The sequence below is a fragment of the Coregonus clupeaformis genome, chromosome 5, assembly GCF_020615455.1.
Source record: "Coregonus clupeaformis isolate EN_2021a chromosome 5, ASM2061545v1, whole genome shotgun sequence".
In the NCBI taxonomy this organism is placed as follows: Eukaryota; Metazoa; Chordata; class Actinopteri; order Salmoniformes; family Salmonidae; genus Coregonus; species Coregonus clupeaformis.
The window spans coordinates 14,656,253-14,672,801 of record NC_059196.1 but is presented as its reverse complement, the minus strand read 5'-3'; the positions used below and the strand labels follow the sequence as shown (position 1 = coordinate 14,672,801).

Genomic DNA, 16,549 nt, shown 5'->3' with positions numbered 1-16,549 from the left:
CCACTGAATGGCATATGATGATAACAAATACCAGAATTTTGTCAAGTGACAAACAGTCGTCAACTCAACATTATACTGCATGTACAGCATGCTGTTACATTGTCACAGAATCTGTTTTGACTGCATTGTTTTGTTGAAAGACATTTGAAAGAATTGTCAGACCTTTCAGTTACAGTACATCCTATCTGATATTGCAGAGTTAAGCATTGGAGCTGGAACAGAGGATTACATTGGACAGCCAAATGATGTCATCCCAGTGAAGGACGAGAAGTTAGGGTCTAGCTAGCATCACACAATGGCGAAGGTGCATAAAGATATCGGAATTCAGAAATGACGTCATTGTTTTACCACTACCCACTGAGTTTTTAAAGTACGGTGCGCGACATGGTTCAACGCGCTAATAAATCAATAAATTCAAATTGCCGCCATCTTGGAGCTAGAACTGGGGTCAGGTATAATGTGCTAATGCCAACACACAAAAGAGTAAAGGAGGCCAATGTACAATACAGTTAACTTAGCAAACGAGGCATTTGTGTTAAGTGCATGGGGGCCGCCATCTTTATGCATCTCTGCTATTCTTCAGAGATGTAGAGACAAAATCTTCAAAATGGGGTTGGCCTCAATTTTGTTTCAAGCAAATACCGCTTTTCATCTGTCAGAAACCCCAGAACTGACATTTTTGGTCGTCTTTGCTGTAGGAATCTAAGACCAACATATTGAAGTAGCCTAGTGTAATCTTTATTAGCAAAAACTAACACATAAAGCATGGAGAATTATGCAAATTCCTGGTTCTGTACTGGGTGAACAACAAAACACCTTTGTTCCATCCTCCTGACACCAGCTCTATCTGTCTCTCTGTCCGTTTTTCCTTCTCCCTCTCTCTCTCTCTCCCTCCCTATCTCCCTCCCTCTCCCCCCACTCTCTCTCCCTATCTCTCAGATGACAATGTGTCTGCTGGCAGCACCATGGAGGTGGACGACCGCCTGTCCCACCTGGAGCAGCGTGTCCAGTTGCAGGAGGATGAGATCCAGCTGCTAAAGGCCGCACTGGCCGACGCGCTGCGCAGACTGGGCTGCTGTGAGGAGCTGACTCAGCCTGGGGCCGGAGCCGGGGCGTGGAGGCCTACCTTGGCCCCACCCACCAAGGGTGAGGAGCTGGGAGGCTGGGACCACGTTAGACCACCGTAGTCTCGTCAACATACTAGCTGTAATAGGAGAGTCTAGAAGCCTGATACCCAGGAGGTTGCATTATAAACCTGACGCACAAGGCATGGAGAGTGTTGGTTGCCAGCCAGGGGGAATTGTTTTACAAAGGATAATTTAGGACCCCTTAAGGTATCAAAACATACATATACAAAAAATTGTTGATTAAACATTTAATTTGGCCCATAGAAATGCATTGAATAACAGCTTCATACATGGATAAACAAATAGTCCAAAATATATAATCTGAAGGAAGTTTGTTCTGAAGTGTCTGTCCAAATCTGAGAGAAACTATATATATATTTTGTATTTAAAAACTTGCAATGGAGAGATAAACCATGTACTGTATGTAGTCTTTGGTAAGAATTTGCAGTGTCGATTGAAAAACTTCAACAACATACATCTGTTTACTGAACCATTATTTTCTCCCTCTTTTGATGCCAGTGCGTCAACTCCTGCAAGCATTACCATCCAAGCCTCTCACTCTCAGCAATGGTTATGTCCAGCAGAAACGTATGGGGGGATACCCTTCCTCCCCCTCTTCTCCCCAAAAGGAAGTGTTGCTGTTCATCAAAAGGTAAGACATTGTTCAAATGTGTGGATCTAATACTGTTTTTCTTGGTATCCTTCTATTGTGCATTTCCAAGCTAATCCTTAGGGTGGCAGTGTGGCGTTGAATCTACAGTCTGCACTGCAAACCTATGACCGGGGACATTTCATATCCCTCTCAATATCCTGGTTCACTCTCCCCCCTCTTTCCACCTCTCATCTTTTTCCCCTCCCTCTTCCTCCTTCCCCCTCTCACCTATCCTCCCCCACCAGGAAGAGCATGTCGACGGAGCGTCTGTCCACGGCCAGGAGAGAGATGGTGTCTGACAGCAGAAGCAGAAACACCTCGTCAAGCAGCTCCACATGTGGCAGGAGCAGGTGATTGTCTGATACAGCACAGACACCGCTAACCCTCTAAACACAGACACTGACTCAGCTAACCCTCGAAACACTGACACAGCAATCACTCCTGCTCTATCTGGCAAACTGAGAGAGCATCGTGTGCAGCCAAGCAACCCTCTGACTGACAATGATGTAGTCATTGGCCAGAGAGAACCAAAGCAGTACCGTAGCATTGCATTCTCACATAAATGTATGCTTAGGCAGCTCTGTGTTACAGTTAGCTATGATTTGTTCCACTTTAGCGCACATCAATGTCCCTCTTTTATCCATAAGACATCTGTGTCCGTAGCTCACATCGGTGCTAATATACATCCGTGCATACCTCATATACATCTGTGTAGTCTACCCAACATCTGAGAATGGGTGTACAGCTCATCTATGATCTCTGAGGAAATGATCAAGATAGCTTGTCACATCCTGAGCAGCCATATCTGCCTCACTTGCCAGATAAAATACCATTTCTTTCTCCCTGTTTGATCAGACAGGTGACATATGGTGTGGGTCTGTGTTCTTCCTCGGGCTGACATTGTATTCTGACAGTAGAGGTCCCAATGTCTCAGGTGGTTTTGTTGTCGTCCAATTTAGGACACTCTGATCAGTAGACGAATCGTTGTTTTTAACCTCTTGCTGTTCAGATCAGATGACAAAGGATCATTAAACACTTGTGTGAATGCACCACAGATGCATTGCTGTGTAACACCGTGGTGTTGTATTTCTATGGAGAGAGCATGTGAATGCATGCTGGATGTTTGACTGGCTTGAATAATTTCGACCCCTGTATGTGTAATGTCTAGGGAGGAGAGGAGACAGCCAGGGAGTGTTGTTATGACCTCTCTATGTCGACAATACAGATCTACTGATGTGTTTTAACATGTACTTCCATCATTTTAGTCCAGTGCAGTGTTATGTAGGCTACTGTATTTAACAGCATCAGTCGATTCATAAAGGAAGATGGAACAGTGTATTCACAGTCAAATGCATGGATGGTTGCTTGTACCAAACAGAAATGCCCCACACCTGCTCATTGTTTGAATAGTAGATAACAAGATCTGATTGGTTTTATGGAGGTGCTATTAAGCTTTGAAAGACAGATGGATACAGCCAGTCCATCCACTCCCTCCTCCCTCAATGAGCTCACTCTGCTGAGGGTGTCAAATTTCAGGGGCTTAGGTAACGGAGGTGTGGTTACCGAGCAGAGGGGAGGTCCAGCAGAGTTAGGAAGTGCCTCCCCATTGGTGGAAAAAGTGCCCAGACTCAGGACACAGCTAAAGTAACCTGAATAAACAAGGAAGCTTGTTAGTTGTCGACAGGGTGTGTGAATCGCGTTGCCAACACTGTGCTGTTACCTAACGGATTAGTTACCATGAAGAGATCACCCAGGTAAATTAATACGTAAACATTTTGCAGTTATGAAGGTGATTGTTTGACAAGCCATTTTGGGTGGATGGATAGTTTTTTCCAACAGGAAGCAGTAACTTTTATTTTATGTGGGACCTTTTCACGCGTTCTCTTTCAGTGGGGTTTGGGGAGGGGCAGCAAAGAAACAAGGTTAGAATGATGCAAACACCAATTATGATTATAACAGAAACTAAAGCCACAGATAACACATGACTAGGAGATCAAAAGAAAATCAGAGTTTACACACTGAAATGCAAGTACTTTTCATTGTATCGTCTCTTTAAGAACATGAATGTTTTCAAACGTTTGCATGGGGGAACCCAAGAGGGCATTCTGCCTTATCCCTAGGGTTCTCAGCCGTAAGTATCGGCCACAGCTGGGACCATGTGAACTACAATCCCGACACACTGTTTTAACGTTTAGAAACGTTAATAATTCTCGCTTGCGATACGGTTTTAGAAACATAAAGCCCTCCTCTACTTTCACATCACATCAAAATAATTTCACAAATATAAAATATACACTTACTGTACACTGTTTTAACCATTTTTAACACAGTTGCAGCCCAATGTATTTTTCAGTTAAAACACTTTTCTGGCGTCCTTCCGTTACACACAGGTGTTCGGAGCACGCTAGATAGCTAATTAGCACAGGTGGTCGCCTCTGTCTTCCGTAAACAAGCGCTGTAACATGGAAATATGACAGTGTGGGAACCCTAACCTTATAAAGGTGTGTAGTAATTTAACATTTTGTTTTAAATAATAATAATCTCACTGATATGAAAGAAAAGGTCCTTATGTTTCCAAAACTGTACCGCAAGCGATGCATGTTAACGTTCAGACCTAGTGTCGGGGCTCTTAACAACCCTCCCTGAACGGAAGATACCTTTGTGAATAGACACTAGGGTTAGCGTCTATGAATAGGCTAAGGAGAGCTCTGTCCCATTCCAGTTTTAGGCAGATCATTTACGGGTTTGCATTACGGATGTGTGAGTCAACAAACCAAAAAGAATGGGCATTTTTCTATCTGGGGTTGATTTTTTCTATACCAGAGAGGGGCTTACTTGACATTCCCCCCCTTGCTGTTGCAATGTTTCATTGTGATCGTGGGTGGCTGGGTGACTTATTTATTTGGATGACTGATGCCTCTTGCTTTGCAGAATGACTATTGATTGGCACCTTTGCTCATCCACATGCATTAAACATGTCGACTGACGCACCCTGATTGCAGACTGGCATAGCTGAGCCTGAGGACGAGGAACAGATTGCATGTATTTGAATGGCAAATTTGATTCAGGGGTCTGAATGCAGGCAAATACTGGTTGAGGAAGAGAGGATGATATCCTGTTGGACCACTTTTCTATCTCTTACTGTTTTTAAAGGTGATAATGCAGCAATCTGCACAGAAGTTGACTGGATGTATTTGCATATTTTGTTCTCTGCATTCGGGTAGCACCTGGAATTTAGTAGGTAGGCCTAATGATGGTAGGTTATAACATTTTACATTTTAGTCATTTAGCAGATGCTCTTATCCAGAGCGACTTACAGTTAGTGAGTGCATACATTTTGGTTTTCATACTGGTCCCCCGTGGGAATCGATCCCACAACCCTGGCGTTGCAAGCGCCATGCTCTACCAACTGAGCTACACGGGACTCAATGAGTACTTTAATATTTACTTCATAGATTTCAACAGTAACTTTCTACTAAATGTTACAATGTTGCTTGTTTTGAGGAATCTTAATGAAACAAACACACATTTCATCCATTTAATTACTTAGTAAATACCTTGTCATTTCTGTCCGGTAAAATGAAGTTCTGCTAACTGCATTCCTGCATTGTCGGAGGCTTTTCAAGCCACACCATTATTTATCTCTCTGGCCTTCCTGTTTCCAGTTCCCATCAAGCCTTGCTTTAATTAGTAGTTTTGGATCTTTCAGCGTCTCATTGGACACAACAGGGCCTCTCCTCATTTTGAAAAGCCGCATGCAGGGAGACAAACAGGCCTTTATGTAGCTACTTTAAAGAGAGCCCTTCCCCGTCTGTCTCTGTGGTTGTCCCACAAACAACCAGGCTCCAGATATAATACACTGTAGTGGATGAATGCTCAGCCAAAGACAGAAACATGAAAGCCTCTCTGTTTACTTGCTCTTTTTCCCCCATGTTTTCAGTCTGTCGATCTATATTGGATCTTGGTGTGTGCTATGCCTTGCGAGCAAACTTGTATTTGCCCAAATGTACTACTAATACGGTTTCAGTTTGAATAGCATGAATTAATGAAACAAGCTGTCAAATAAAACAATCTGCAGTAGTATTGTAATTGTATCCAGTCTTCCTCCAAACTGAATACCCTACTGCTCTATGCTCTCGGATTGGTTAAGATGCTCAAATTGGCTATTTCATGCAATTCACATTCCTTACAAACCATGATAAGAAATGTTCCTCCTAGACTAGTCTCTCTCATCTTACTTACCATCACTCCTGTGACTGTGTTGCCATGGTAATCTCAAACTGTCCTAGCTAGGCAACCTATCAGTGGCCTTGACAGAAACTCATTGCTTTTCAGCTGATGTAGGGGAGTGCTGGAGAGGCCACTCGATAGGATATTGACTGTCGCGCTGTCTCTGTCACTCTCTCGTGCTCTTTATTTCATTCTCTGTCACTCTCTCTCATAACTGGCCTTATCTTCCATTTCATGGCATTGCACCAGTTATATTTTCTATATCTCATGAATACAGTAGTTTCCCTTCCGTATTGTGTCTGTGAATACTGTATTTAATATGTTTATGTTTTCTATATGCTCTATAATATGAACTACTGCTTTTAATATTGCAGCACTATTTGGATAATGCTGACCGTGCATTGTGGAGCTGGTTGATGGGCTCTAATGTGGAGGTCAGGAATAAAGGATGAGGTCACTGAATAATGTAGTCCATTGCAGCAACACCATGAGTTAAAAACTGCATCTCAGAAACTTCAAAACTGCTCCCACCAAGTGTCTTGTCATAACAATAACCTTTGATGTGTATAACAATCTACTGATTTATCTCGTTTCAGCAAAGAATGCTCCGTCAATGCAGGTACGTCTTAGCACAGCAACAGGCCTGTGTGTGTGTGTGATTCCTTTACCATACTTGGCACCCTTTTATACCTCACAGTTTGACTGAAGACTAATACAGTGTACCTTAGCAAGATAATTCATTATATTATATTAATTATGTGCTAACAAAAACATCATTTCCAGGCACTGAGCTTTTTGAAATACTACCCCCATAACAAATAAGCATTGCCCAGTTTACTACACAGAAATCCATGAAACAGGAGCACTGAAGTTAAGAATGAAAATGTCCAATAAACAACCATTTTTAGCAAGCTATTTACCTGCATTTTCCCTTGTCCTTTCTGAGTGCTTGGGTAAATGATTAGGGACCACAGAGCTGCATGGTAAGAGCCAGCGAGGAGAGCACACTGCTCTATTAATGAGCTCAATTGACTCACGTTATGACAGCAGCTTCAGCACTATAATGCAAGTCATAACTGCAATTAGTTTTTTTAATGATGTTAGGTCAGCCAAGAGAGACCGTATTATGGGGTACATTGAGTAATTGTAGTGCCTCAACAAAAAACAATTCTGCAAAGCTTCAGAACTGTTTGAAATGACATACATTAAAGCTATATATTTTGGCGTCATGCTTCAGTGCACATCCTGCCTCTTACATTGGTGGGGAAACAGAATTTGTTTGAGTGCTTATGTTCAAAAGATTGTTACATTTCACTACCTACCGTACTTGCTATCATGCTTGCAAGGAACGGTACAGAGAGGAAGTGTTTCACCATTTAAAAAAAACTTCTCTCTGCTGCATGTTCTTATCTCCCTGTTATCTCCCCCTCTCCTGTATCAGAGGATGGCTATGTGAGGATGTTCCTGAGGGGTCGGCCAGTCACCATGCACATGCCTGACCAGAAGAGGGACAGCTACAGCCTGGACCACAAGGGGGCGCTGCCTGAGCACAAGCTCAAACTGCAGTGGGTGTATCCTTCTGCCACTGACAAACAGAGAGTAGTGCTGCTAGGAATACAGGGGTGTATTCACTAGAAACCAAATGGAACAAAACAGGGAGGGACCTATCTGAATTATTCCAATATAAACTTTTGTTGAACATGTTTTTCAGTTTGCTAGGGTTGGACTAATGATTACACCCCAGATGAGGCAGGGAAAGCTCGGTGGGGAAAATGGCTATAGAAGTATATTTAAGCAATAAGGCACGATGGGGTGTGGTGTATGGCCAATACACCACGGCTAAGGGCTGTTCTTAGGCACGACGCAACACAGAGTGCCTGGATACAGCCCTTAGCCGTGGTATATTGGCCATATACCACAAACCCCCGAGGTGCATTATTGCTATTATAAACTGGTTACCAACGTAATTAGAGCAGTAAAAATAAATGTTTTGTCATACCTGTGGTATACGGCTTGGTATATCACGGCTTTCAGCCAATCAGCATTCAGGGCTCGAACCACCCAGTTTATAATGTGCATTTGAGAAAGGACATTTCCGTGTTTCATTACTGTCATCACACAAGAATATAGTACCACATTACTATAGTTGATGACTTGTGTGTGAGTTTATGACCTCTGGAGAGTAACTTCTTTGATTTGTATTGTACTTCCCTTCCATAAGTTCTGAGATAGCATCAGCCTCCTACTGTTCAACACTGGTTGTTCACAGGGTTACTGTTGTGGTCCTTAACCCTCGGTCGTCCAGGTATGGGTACAGGGGCAGAGACTGCCGCACCAACCTCTACCTGCTCCCCACAGGGGAGATAGTCTACTTCAATGCCTCTGTGGTGGTGCTCTACAACGTGGAGGAACAGCAGCAGAGACATTACCTGGGCCACAACGACGATGTCAAATGGTAAGGCTAGTGTGCTTGGTTCAGCAGCTCCCACTACCATAACCTTTAGATGACTGGCGCAAGCACACAACTTTTCTTCAGGAAATGTATCTTATTTTTCTTTGCCTTAGCTTTCACTCCAGATGATGATGATACCCCACTGCATTTAGTGCAGCAATGCACGTGATAGGCTTCGCAAACGGCAAGATGTTTCATTTGGAATTAATTTAGCTGAATGTGATTGCTCACTGGATGGCATTCACAGTTTCATCTGATAATCATCAGCTATCATTTGATTCAAATCGGGGCAAGGTAGAATTGCATTTTCCAAGGCTTACTGTGCCAAGAGAACTTCCTTGAATGACACATTGATTCAGAATAAACTAACTTTATTTAAATTAGGTCCTGTTCGAGGCTCAGTGTCTCCTGTGCAAACAAAGGTTGGGCTGGTATATGGTAATGTCCTACTTGCACAGTATCATTTTCATACATGTTGGGCTATAGCTAACTATTTGATATGCCTGACCAGCATACTCTTTCATTTGTATTGTAGACTGTTTTCAGTGTGGCTATAATAATGTCGAATTTACCTTCAAAATGTGCAAATGCGTTCATGAAAGTATTATGTATCATCACAACACTTATGCTTCTTCAAGGGCTCTTCATACCAGTGTATTTGTTGTAGGGCCCATTATTGTTGAAGTATCATTGACTGTTTGTTTATTTCATGAGTCATTATTAAAGGTCTGAATAAATGAGTTGACTTAGACGGCATTACAGCCGTTGTATACAGAGATGGGAAAAACAAACAAGAAGTCCCCAGAGGACAGTGGGAAAGGTTAGCTTGGCCTTATGACTCACCACATCACTGTCACTGTGCGCTCTTCCCGGCAGCTTAGGCATCCATCCAGACATGGTCACCATAGCCACTGGACAAGTCGCCGGAACCTCCAAAGATGGCAAGGTACATTACGTTCTGAAGGAATGACCTCTTCTGATCTCTTATGGGAATCGTATTGTGGTTCACAGTAGGATGTCCATGACTGCAGTGGTTCCAATTTCTCTCTCTGACCTACTCTCTCTCTCTTTCATTAATTTCATTATCAGCTGTTAGAGGGCAAGGTACATTTAAAATCAACAAATTCTGAAGAAATGACCAGTTATGTCCTGTTATGACCATCTTATATTTTATATTATTCAAATATTTATACATTTCAATGTAATGCATGACAGCACTGTATCCACTTTCTTTCTCTCACACCCACTCTCTCTCTCAGCTGTTGCCTCCTCATGTGCGTGTGTGGGATTCGGTCAGTCTCAATACCCTGCATGTCATTGGGATGGGCGTGTTTGACCGGGCGGTCACCTGTGTGGCCTTCTCCAAGTCGGTAAGCCCTCCACAACCTGATTACAGACCTAACTTTGAGAAAGTAATTCATAGTAATTCATTATTATTTTGAAAGCATGTTCCATGACAATAGCCAGCATATATGTTAAATATCTATAAATTGTCTGAAACAAATAGAGCCATTTATTTACATGATATATATATATGGCTCTGATAAATACCTGTCCTTCAACAGAATGGTGGCACTCATCTCTGTGCCGTCGATGATGCCAATGACCACATCCTGTCTGTGTGGAACTGGCAGAAGGAGAAACAGCTGGCTGATGTGAAGGTGATGAAGCCCCACAGACTAAACTACAGTATGCATGAGGAGAGCTGCTATCCTTGGTATTGCATGGTATATCACGGCAATAAAGACTAGTCATGATTGATCACTGTTGACATAAGGAAAAGTGAAGGCGTCAGCAGTGTAGGCTTGAGTATGAGAAAGTGTTGTTATCTGTGGTGCAGTCAGTCACCATCGTCTGTCTGCCAGTTCAGGGGTCTAATTCTCCTGTCATCCCCTCCAGTGCTCTAATGACTCAGTGCTGGCCGCAGCCTTCCACCCAATGGACGCCAACCTGATCGTCACCTGTGGGAAGTCCCACTTGAACTTCTGGACCATGGACGGAAACACTCTCACCAAACGCCAGGGGCTGTTCGAGGTGTGTGAACAACCAAAAAACAACTTAACTTCTGTCTCCTGTTACAACTGGTAACTGTAAAAAAAATATGATTTTGTGTACACAAAGTAATTATTGAATTATAACAGTACTGTTAAACATTTTCTCCCAGAAAAACGAGAAGCCCAAGTACGTGCTGTGTGTGGCCTTTGCTGAGAACGGAGACGCCATCACAGGAGACTCCAGTGGGAACATCTACGTCTGGGCCAAAGGTCTGTTTGAAGACAACAGCCTTCTCAGCCATCGTAACTTAGTGCTCTGCAACCAGTCATTCAATTCACACATCCATTTCTTTACTTATATGAAAGCAATTTATTATGAATAAAGTACACATCACACAAGTCCACCTCAAACGTCCCTCCTTGAAGCATATTATTTGACAGCGGTTTGTGATTGACAGGTGGGAACCGGATCAGCCAGGTGGTGGCGCGGGCCCATGAGGGCGGGATCTTCTCCCTGTGTGTGCTGAAGGACGGTACGCTGGTGTCAGGTGGAGGGAAGGACCGCAGGATGGTGCTCTGGGACCACGACTATCACAAGCAGAGTGAGATGGAGGTGAGAGAAGAGGGTGTGAATGACTCAGAAGGATGAGTAAACCTTATGCAGATAAGGACATGCTGTATTCTATATGAACCAAAATCAAGACTGCTGAGCTCATAGCTTCCCTTGACCTTTTCCTTAGCACATGACAGTTACAAAGACCAAGTGTTTGTTAACTGTTTAGGTGTCCTTTGGGCAGCCGTAATGCAACTTGAGAATGACAGATGAGATGTATAGTTTTATGCTTTTTGCTGTTGTGTGTCCTCTCTCTCAGGTCCCTGAGGCGTTTGGGCCAGTGAGAGCCGTGACTGAGGGGAAGCAGGGGGAGCTGTTAGTTGGGACCACCAAGAACGCCATCCTTACAGGCTCATTCCCTGAAATACTCAACCCTATAGTACAGGTACACAACCTCTCAATTGCCACTGTAACTAGTTATTTCCTACATATACGTTTTTACCTGTTTTATAACGCCCATATTTCTCTTCTCTCCCTTCCTCTTTTACCGTTCTTCATCATCTGTCTCCATTTTGCTTTTTCTGTACATGCAATACCCTTTCTCTATAATCTCGCCTCCTCTCTTAATCTCTCCATCTCTCAGGGTCACACAGATGAGCTGTGGGGGCTGGACATCCATCCTTCTATGGAGCAGTTTGTGACTTGTGGCCAGGACAAGCAGGTCCACCTATGGGACACCAACTCCCATCAGCCTCTCTGGAGCAAGACCATAGAGGTGCTCAATCTTCCGACTCTTCTCTGTAGCTACACTCCTTTGAATATACAGTCGTGGTCAAAAGTTTTGAGAATGACACAAATATAAATTTTCACAAAGTCTGCTGCCTCAGTTTTTATGATGGCAATTTGCATATACTCCAGAATGTTATGAAGAGTGATCAGATTAATTGCAAAGTCCCTCTTTCCCATGAAAATGAACTTAATCCCAAAATGTCCACCCTGCCACAAAAGGACCAGCTGACATCATGTCAGTGATTCTCTCGTTAACACAGGTGAGAGTGTTGACGAGGACAAGGCTGGAGATCACTCTGACATGCTGATTGAGTTAGAATAACAGACTGGAAGCTTTAGAAGGAGGGTGGTGCTTGAAATCATTGTTCTTCCTCTGTTAACCATGGTTACCTGCAAGGAAACACGTGCCGTCATCATTGCTTTGCACAAAAAGGGCTTCACAGGCATGGATATTGCTGCTAGTAAGATTGCACCTAAATCAACCATTTATCGGATCATCAAGAACTTCAAGGAGAGAGGTTCAATTGTTGTGAAGAAGGCTTCAGGGCGCCCAAGAAAGTCCAGCAAGCGCCAGGACCGGCTCCTAAAGTTGATTCAGCTGCGGGATCGGGGCACCACCAGTGCAGAGCTTGCTCAGGAATGGCAGCAGGCTGGTGTGAGTGCATCTGCACGCACAGTGAGGCGAATACTTTTGGAGGATGGCCTGGTGTCAAGAAGGGCAGCGAGGAAGCCACTTCTCTCCAGGAAAAACATCAGGGACAGACTGATATTCTGCAAAAGGTACAGGGATTGGACTGCTGAGGACTGGGGTAAAGACAAGGTGCGCGCTACCATCAGTCCTGTGTCATGCCAACAGTAAAGCATCCTGAGACCATTCATGTGTGGGGTTGCTTCTCAGCCAAGGGAGTGGGCTCACTCACAATTTTGCCTAAGAACACAGCCATGAATAAAGAATGGTACCAACACATCCTCCGAGAGCAACTTCTCCCAACCATCCAATAACAGTTTGGTGACGAACAATGCCTTTTCCAGCATGATAGAGCACCTTGCCATAATGCAAAAGTGATAACTAAGTGGCTCGGGGAACAAAACATCAACATTTTGGCTCCATGGCCAGGAAACTCCCCAGACCTTAATCCCATTTGAGAACTTGTGGTCAATCCTCAAGAGGCGGGTGGACAAACAAAACCCCACAAATTCTGACAAACTCCAAGCATTGATTATACAAGAATGGGCTGCCATCAGTCAGGATGTGGCCCAGAAGTTAATTGACAGCATGCCAGGGCGGATTGCAGAGGTCTTGAAAAAGAAGGGTCAACGCTGCAAATATTGACTCTTTGCATAAGGTTAATGTAATTGTCACTAAAAGCCTTTGACACTTATGGAATGCTTGTAATTATACTTCAGTATACCATAGTAACATCTGACAAAAATATCTAAAAACACTGAAGCAGCAAACTTTGTGAAGACCAATACTTGTGTCATTCTCAAAACGTTTGACCACGACTGTACACCAGCTTCAAGAAGAGAGTTGTAGTTGGTCCAGATCCACACTTCGTTACCCTGCTGTAATGACAAAGGCACCTGAAACATCTAGCTTAGTGAATTTACATCAGTCCACAGTAGTTGTCCTGACTTGTATGTGATGGGCACCATGCAGCCCTGTTGATCCTCTATGTCTCCCTCCATCCTCCAGGACCCAGGGCGCTCTGCAGGGTTCCATCCCAGTGGAGCTGTGCTTGCAGTGGGGACCATGACAGGAAGGTACTGTACATCCTCAGATCCTCACACATTTGCTTGACAATCATCTCTAATTGGACAATGAAATGCTAACAGCACACTTCATTTAGACAGGATGAAGGATTTGGTATGGAATTTGATTACATAGTATTAGGGCAAAGACACCATCAAATGATCTCTCCTATACTTCCTCATCCTGTCTGTGTGTCTGTAGGTGGTTGGTGCTGGACACTGACACCCGAGACCTGGTGTACATGCACACTGATGGCAACGAGATAATCTCTAATGTCAAGTACTCCCCAGGTACTGTACAAGAGACGTCATTTACAATATCATATATCCCTCCTTAAATATACACATTGTTAATGGCTCCAATAAGTGACATCTCAGAAAATGGCTGACCATCTGTCTGAACAAAACGGTACAGGATTATACAGTATTCTTATCCACCTCCTCCTACATCCACAATCACAACTAACCTAACTCTCCTGTTCTTAGATGGCAACTTCCTAGCTGTAGGTTCCCATGACAACTTTGTTTACATCTATGCCGTGACGGAGAATGGCAAGAAGTACAGCCGCGTGGGGAAATGCACTGTAAGTAATAAAGACAATCCCATTTATGGGAAATTAAATCCCTCTGTTTTCTGAACTATTACACTAACATTTTTGTGATTTGTTTATTTATTTTCCTCATAGGGTCACTCCAGTTTTGTCACCCACCTGGATTGGTCCGTTGACAGCCAATACATTGTAACCAACTCAGGAGACTACGAGATCCTATTCTGTGAGTCTCTTTTGTCCAAATGGATAACTTTGTCTATAACTGCGGTCTATTGTGGTACATTCAAGCTTATCTTCTGTTTGTGGTAAAGGGGAAGCTTCCAGCGCCAAACATGTGACGAGCATAGACCTAGTCCGTAATGTGCAGTGGGCAACTTCCACTTGTGTTCTAGGCTTCAGCGTCTTTGGTGAGTCACCACTTCCTGTTTCACTTGTGATATGGGGTAATGATGGCAAAACCAGACTGTAGCTTTATAAATCCAAGAAACGAAACTTATCTGCGTCAACTGTAACTCACTGAGTTCTTTAAACAGTCTGTTCAGGTCACTAGCAATTGGCGATTGTGACAGCAGTCCAATCATTTTAAAATGGAGCTGTTAGTCTTTGCAATTGTATCAAGTGAGAGTCTCTGTTTCCTGCCTCTGGGCTGGTTTGGTTCTATCTAGTGGAGTAGTGGAGGGTAAACGCAAGTAAATAGTCTACCCACCTTTTGTGGAAGAATGCATTAAAAGTATACGAACTTAAGCATTACTTTTTTCACCGCAACTGGCGATCACAGTTTACCCACCTATTTTTTTTTTACACCTACATCACTGGTTCCATCTAGGTGTTTGGCCCGACGGTGCTGATGGCACGGACATTAACGCCGTGTGCAGGTCACATGACTCTTCCCTGCTGGCCTCTGCTGACGACTTTGGCAAAGTGCGCTTGTTCTCCAACCCCTGCTCCCAGCCAAGGGTACGTTTGCAATCATTTACATCTTATACGTTTTTATTTGAGTGTTTTCTCATCCACTTAAATTAACCTGTTTGCATCTAAACATATGAAAGTTAATCATTCAGGGGAAATTTTTTACTAAAGTGGAAGTTAGGATTTGCCCCTCAGTGGATTAATTATTAACCTTCTCTTTGTGTCTGTCTCCCCTCCTTGTCACGCCATGCAGGCCCCAAGCCATACCTACAGTGGCCACAGCAGCCATGTGACCAACGTTGCCTTTCTCCACGACGACAGTCACCTGATCTCCACAGGAGGGAAGGACACCAGCATCCTCCAGTGGGTGGTCGCCTAGACAACCCTGCTGCATCAGTCTCCACCTTCGCCTCCTGCCCACCAGAGGGCAGCACTTCTGTGCCTATAAAAACACCCACTTTAACCCTCTCCTCTGCACTGTTTGTCTGATGGTACTGTCCTGAGGTGCCACTAGGTGGGGCACTGACTTCAGAGAATAAGCATGTTGAGACTATTTAAGGCTATTTAAACACAGTTGTAGCTGCTATTTATGTTGCAAGGTCTATAGAGGTATATTATACAGTATATCTGAGTCGCTGTGAGATTCTAATATTAACTGTAATGTGGTGGCGTGGCACCTAGCACTTCATACATATTTAGGAGTGAGTTTAAGCTGTGCTTTGCCTTTGTTTTGTTAATAAAGTTTCTAACCCAATCATGTTTGAATACGCTCTGATACTGTATTTAAAGAGCTATCTACCAGAGGCAGTGACTCAAATGGTGTACTGCGACTTTTTAAAAGGTAGCCTAAAATAATAATGTTTAATGTAATGTACAATTGCAAACATTTTGGGTCTTCTGACTTGCTTTGGAGCTACTACAGTATACTCATCACTTCCTGCCTATGAAACATACAGGAAGTTTCAAATGTACACCCTAGGCTTTTTCCCAAATGCCAAGGTGAGGCATACTTCATTGTATTTTCACAAGTGACCCCTGCTGTGTATTGCAGTTCTCTTTAGACAGTCAACATGCTGACGACCATAACATCCCTTTTAACCTATTTGTTTGAAGGCTCAAGGCCTAACCTGTTGTTATTGGTCATGAGGCTGATGTGGAGGTGACCTGTCAACGCGTGCCTGATTAGCAAGGAGGAAGAAGGTCATGGTAAACCTCAAACAGCATTAACGTCTCCTCAATTGTTTTGCCCTCTGTGGTTCAATCATATGGAGGAAGTCATGTTTTTTCCTGTAAACCTTACGCAAACAGACAATGTCCTTGATCACTGTCCATTTGCCATCCTATTTTACTCAGTACTTCAAAACACTTGAAAGGGTCATAGTTGGTGAATACACTTTCAAGTAGTTTGTTGTGGAGTGTTTTGCACCAGAAACCTCTGCAATCCTACTTGCACATCAAAGTAATTGCTGTCCCACTTAAAATTAATCTGTCAGCTATTCAGAATACCTAACTCATCATTTAACAAACATTCCCATTTAGT

At 43.4% G+C, this 16,549-nt stretch overlaps 1 protein-coding gene across 3 annotated transcripts in view; it reads left to right on the top strand.

Moving 5' to 3' along the window:
- Positions 1-15,763, top strand: part of LOC121562682 (echinoderm microtubule-associated protein-like 2) — a 29,465-nt gene extending 13,702 nt beyond the window's left edge. The window contains exons 2-23 of one of the 3 annotated variants that reach the window (XM_041874887.1): positions 940-1,146; positions 1,647-1,779; positions 2,025-2,129; positions 6,606-6,628; positions 7,451-7,580; positions 8,315-8,464; positions 9,338-9,407; positions 9,551-9,565; positions 9,721-9,831; positions 10,027-10,122; positions 10,361-10,495; positions 10,626-10,725; positions 10,914-11,068; positions 11,328-11,453; positions 11,652-11,783; positions 13,494-13,561; positions 13,752-13,840; positions 14,036-14,133; positions 14,236-14,323; positions 14,412-14,507; positions 14,927-15,057; positions 15,263-15,763. In XM_041874887.1, the coding sequence (XP_041730821.1) occupies positions 940-1,146; positions 1,647-1,779; positions 2,025-2,129; positions 6,606-6,628; positions 7,451-7,580; positions 8,315-8,464; positions 9,338-9,407; positions 9,551-9,565; positions 9,721-9,831; positions 10,027-10,122; positions 10,361-10,495; positions 10,626-10,725; positions 10,914-11,068; positions 11,328-11,453; positions 11,652-11,783; positions 13,494-13,561; positions 13,752-13,840; positions 14,036-14,133; positions 14,236-14,323; positions 14,412-14,507; positions 14,927-15,057; positions 15,263-15,388 (2,384 nt within the window). In that variant the 3' untranslated portion in view covers positions 15,389-15,763. Of the gene's footprint in view, positions 1-939; positions 1,147-1,646; positions 1,780-2,024; positions 2,130-3,418; positions 3,534-6,605; positions 6,629-7,450; positions 7,581-8,314; positions 8,465-9,337; positions 9,408-9,550; positions 9,566-9,720; positions 9,832-10,026; positions 10,123-10,360; positions 10,496-10,625; positions 10,726-10,913; positions 11,069-11,327; positions 11,454-11,651; positions 11,784-13,493; positions 13,562-13,751; positions 13,841-14,035; positions 14,134-14,235; positions 14,324-14,411; positions 14,508-14,926; positions 15,058-15,262 lie in introns of those variants that run through there. The other 2 variants (XM_041874892.1, XM_041874895.1) reach the window with 2 other exon arrangements.
- The last annotated feature ends 786 nt before the right edge of the window (positions 15,764-16,549 follow it).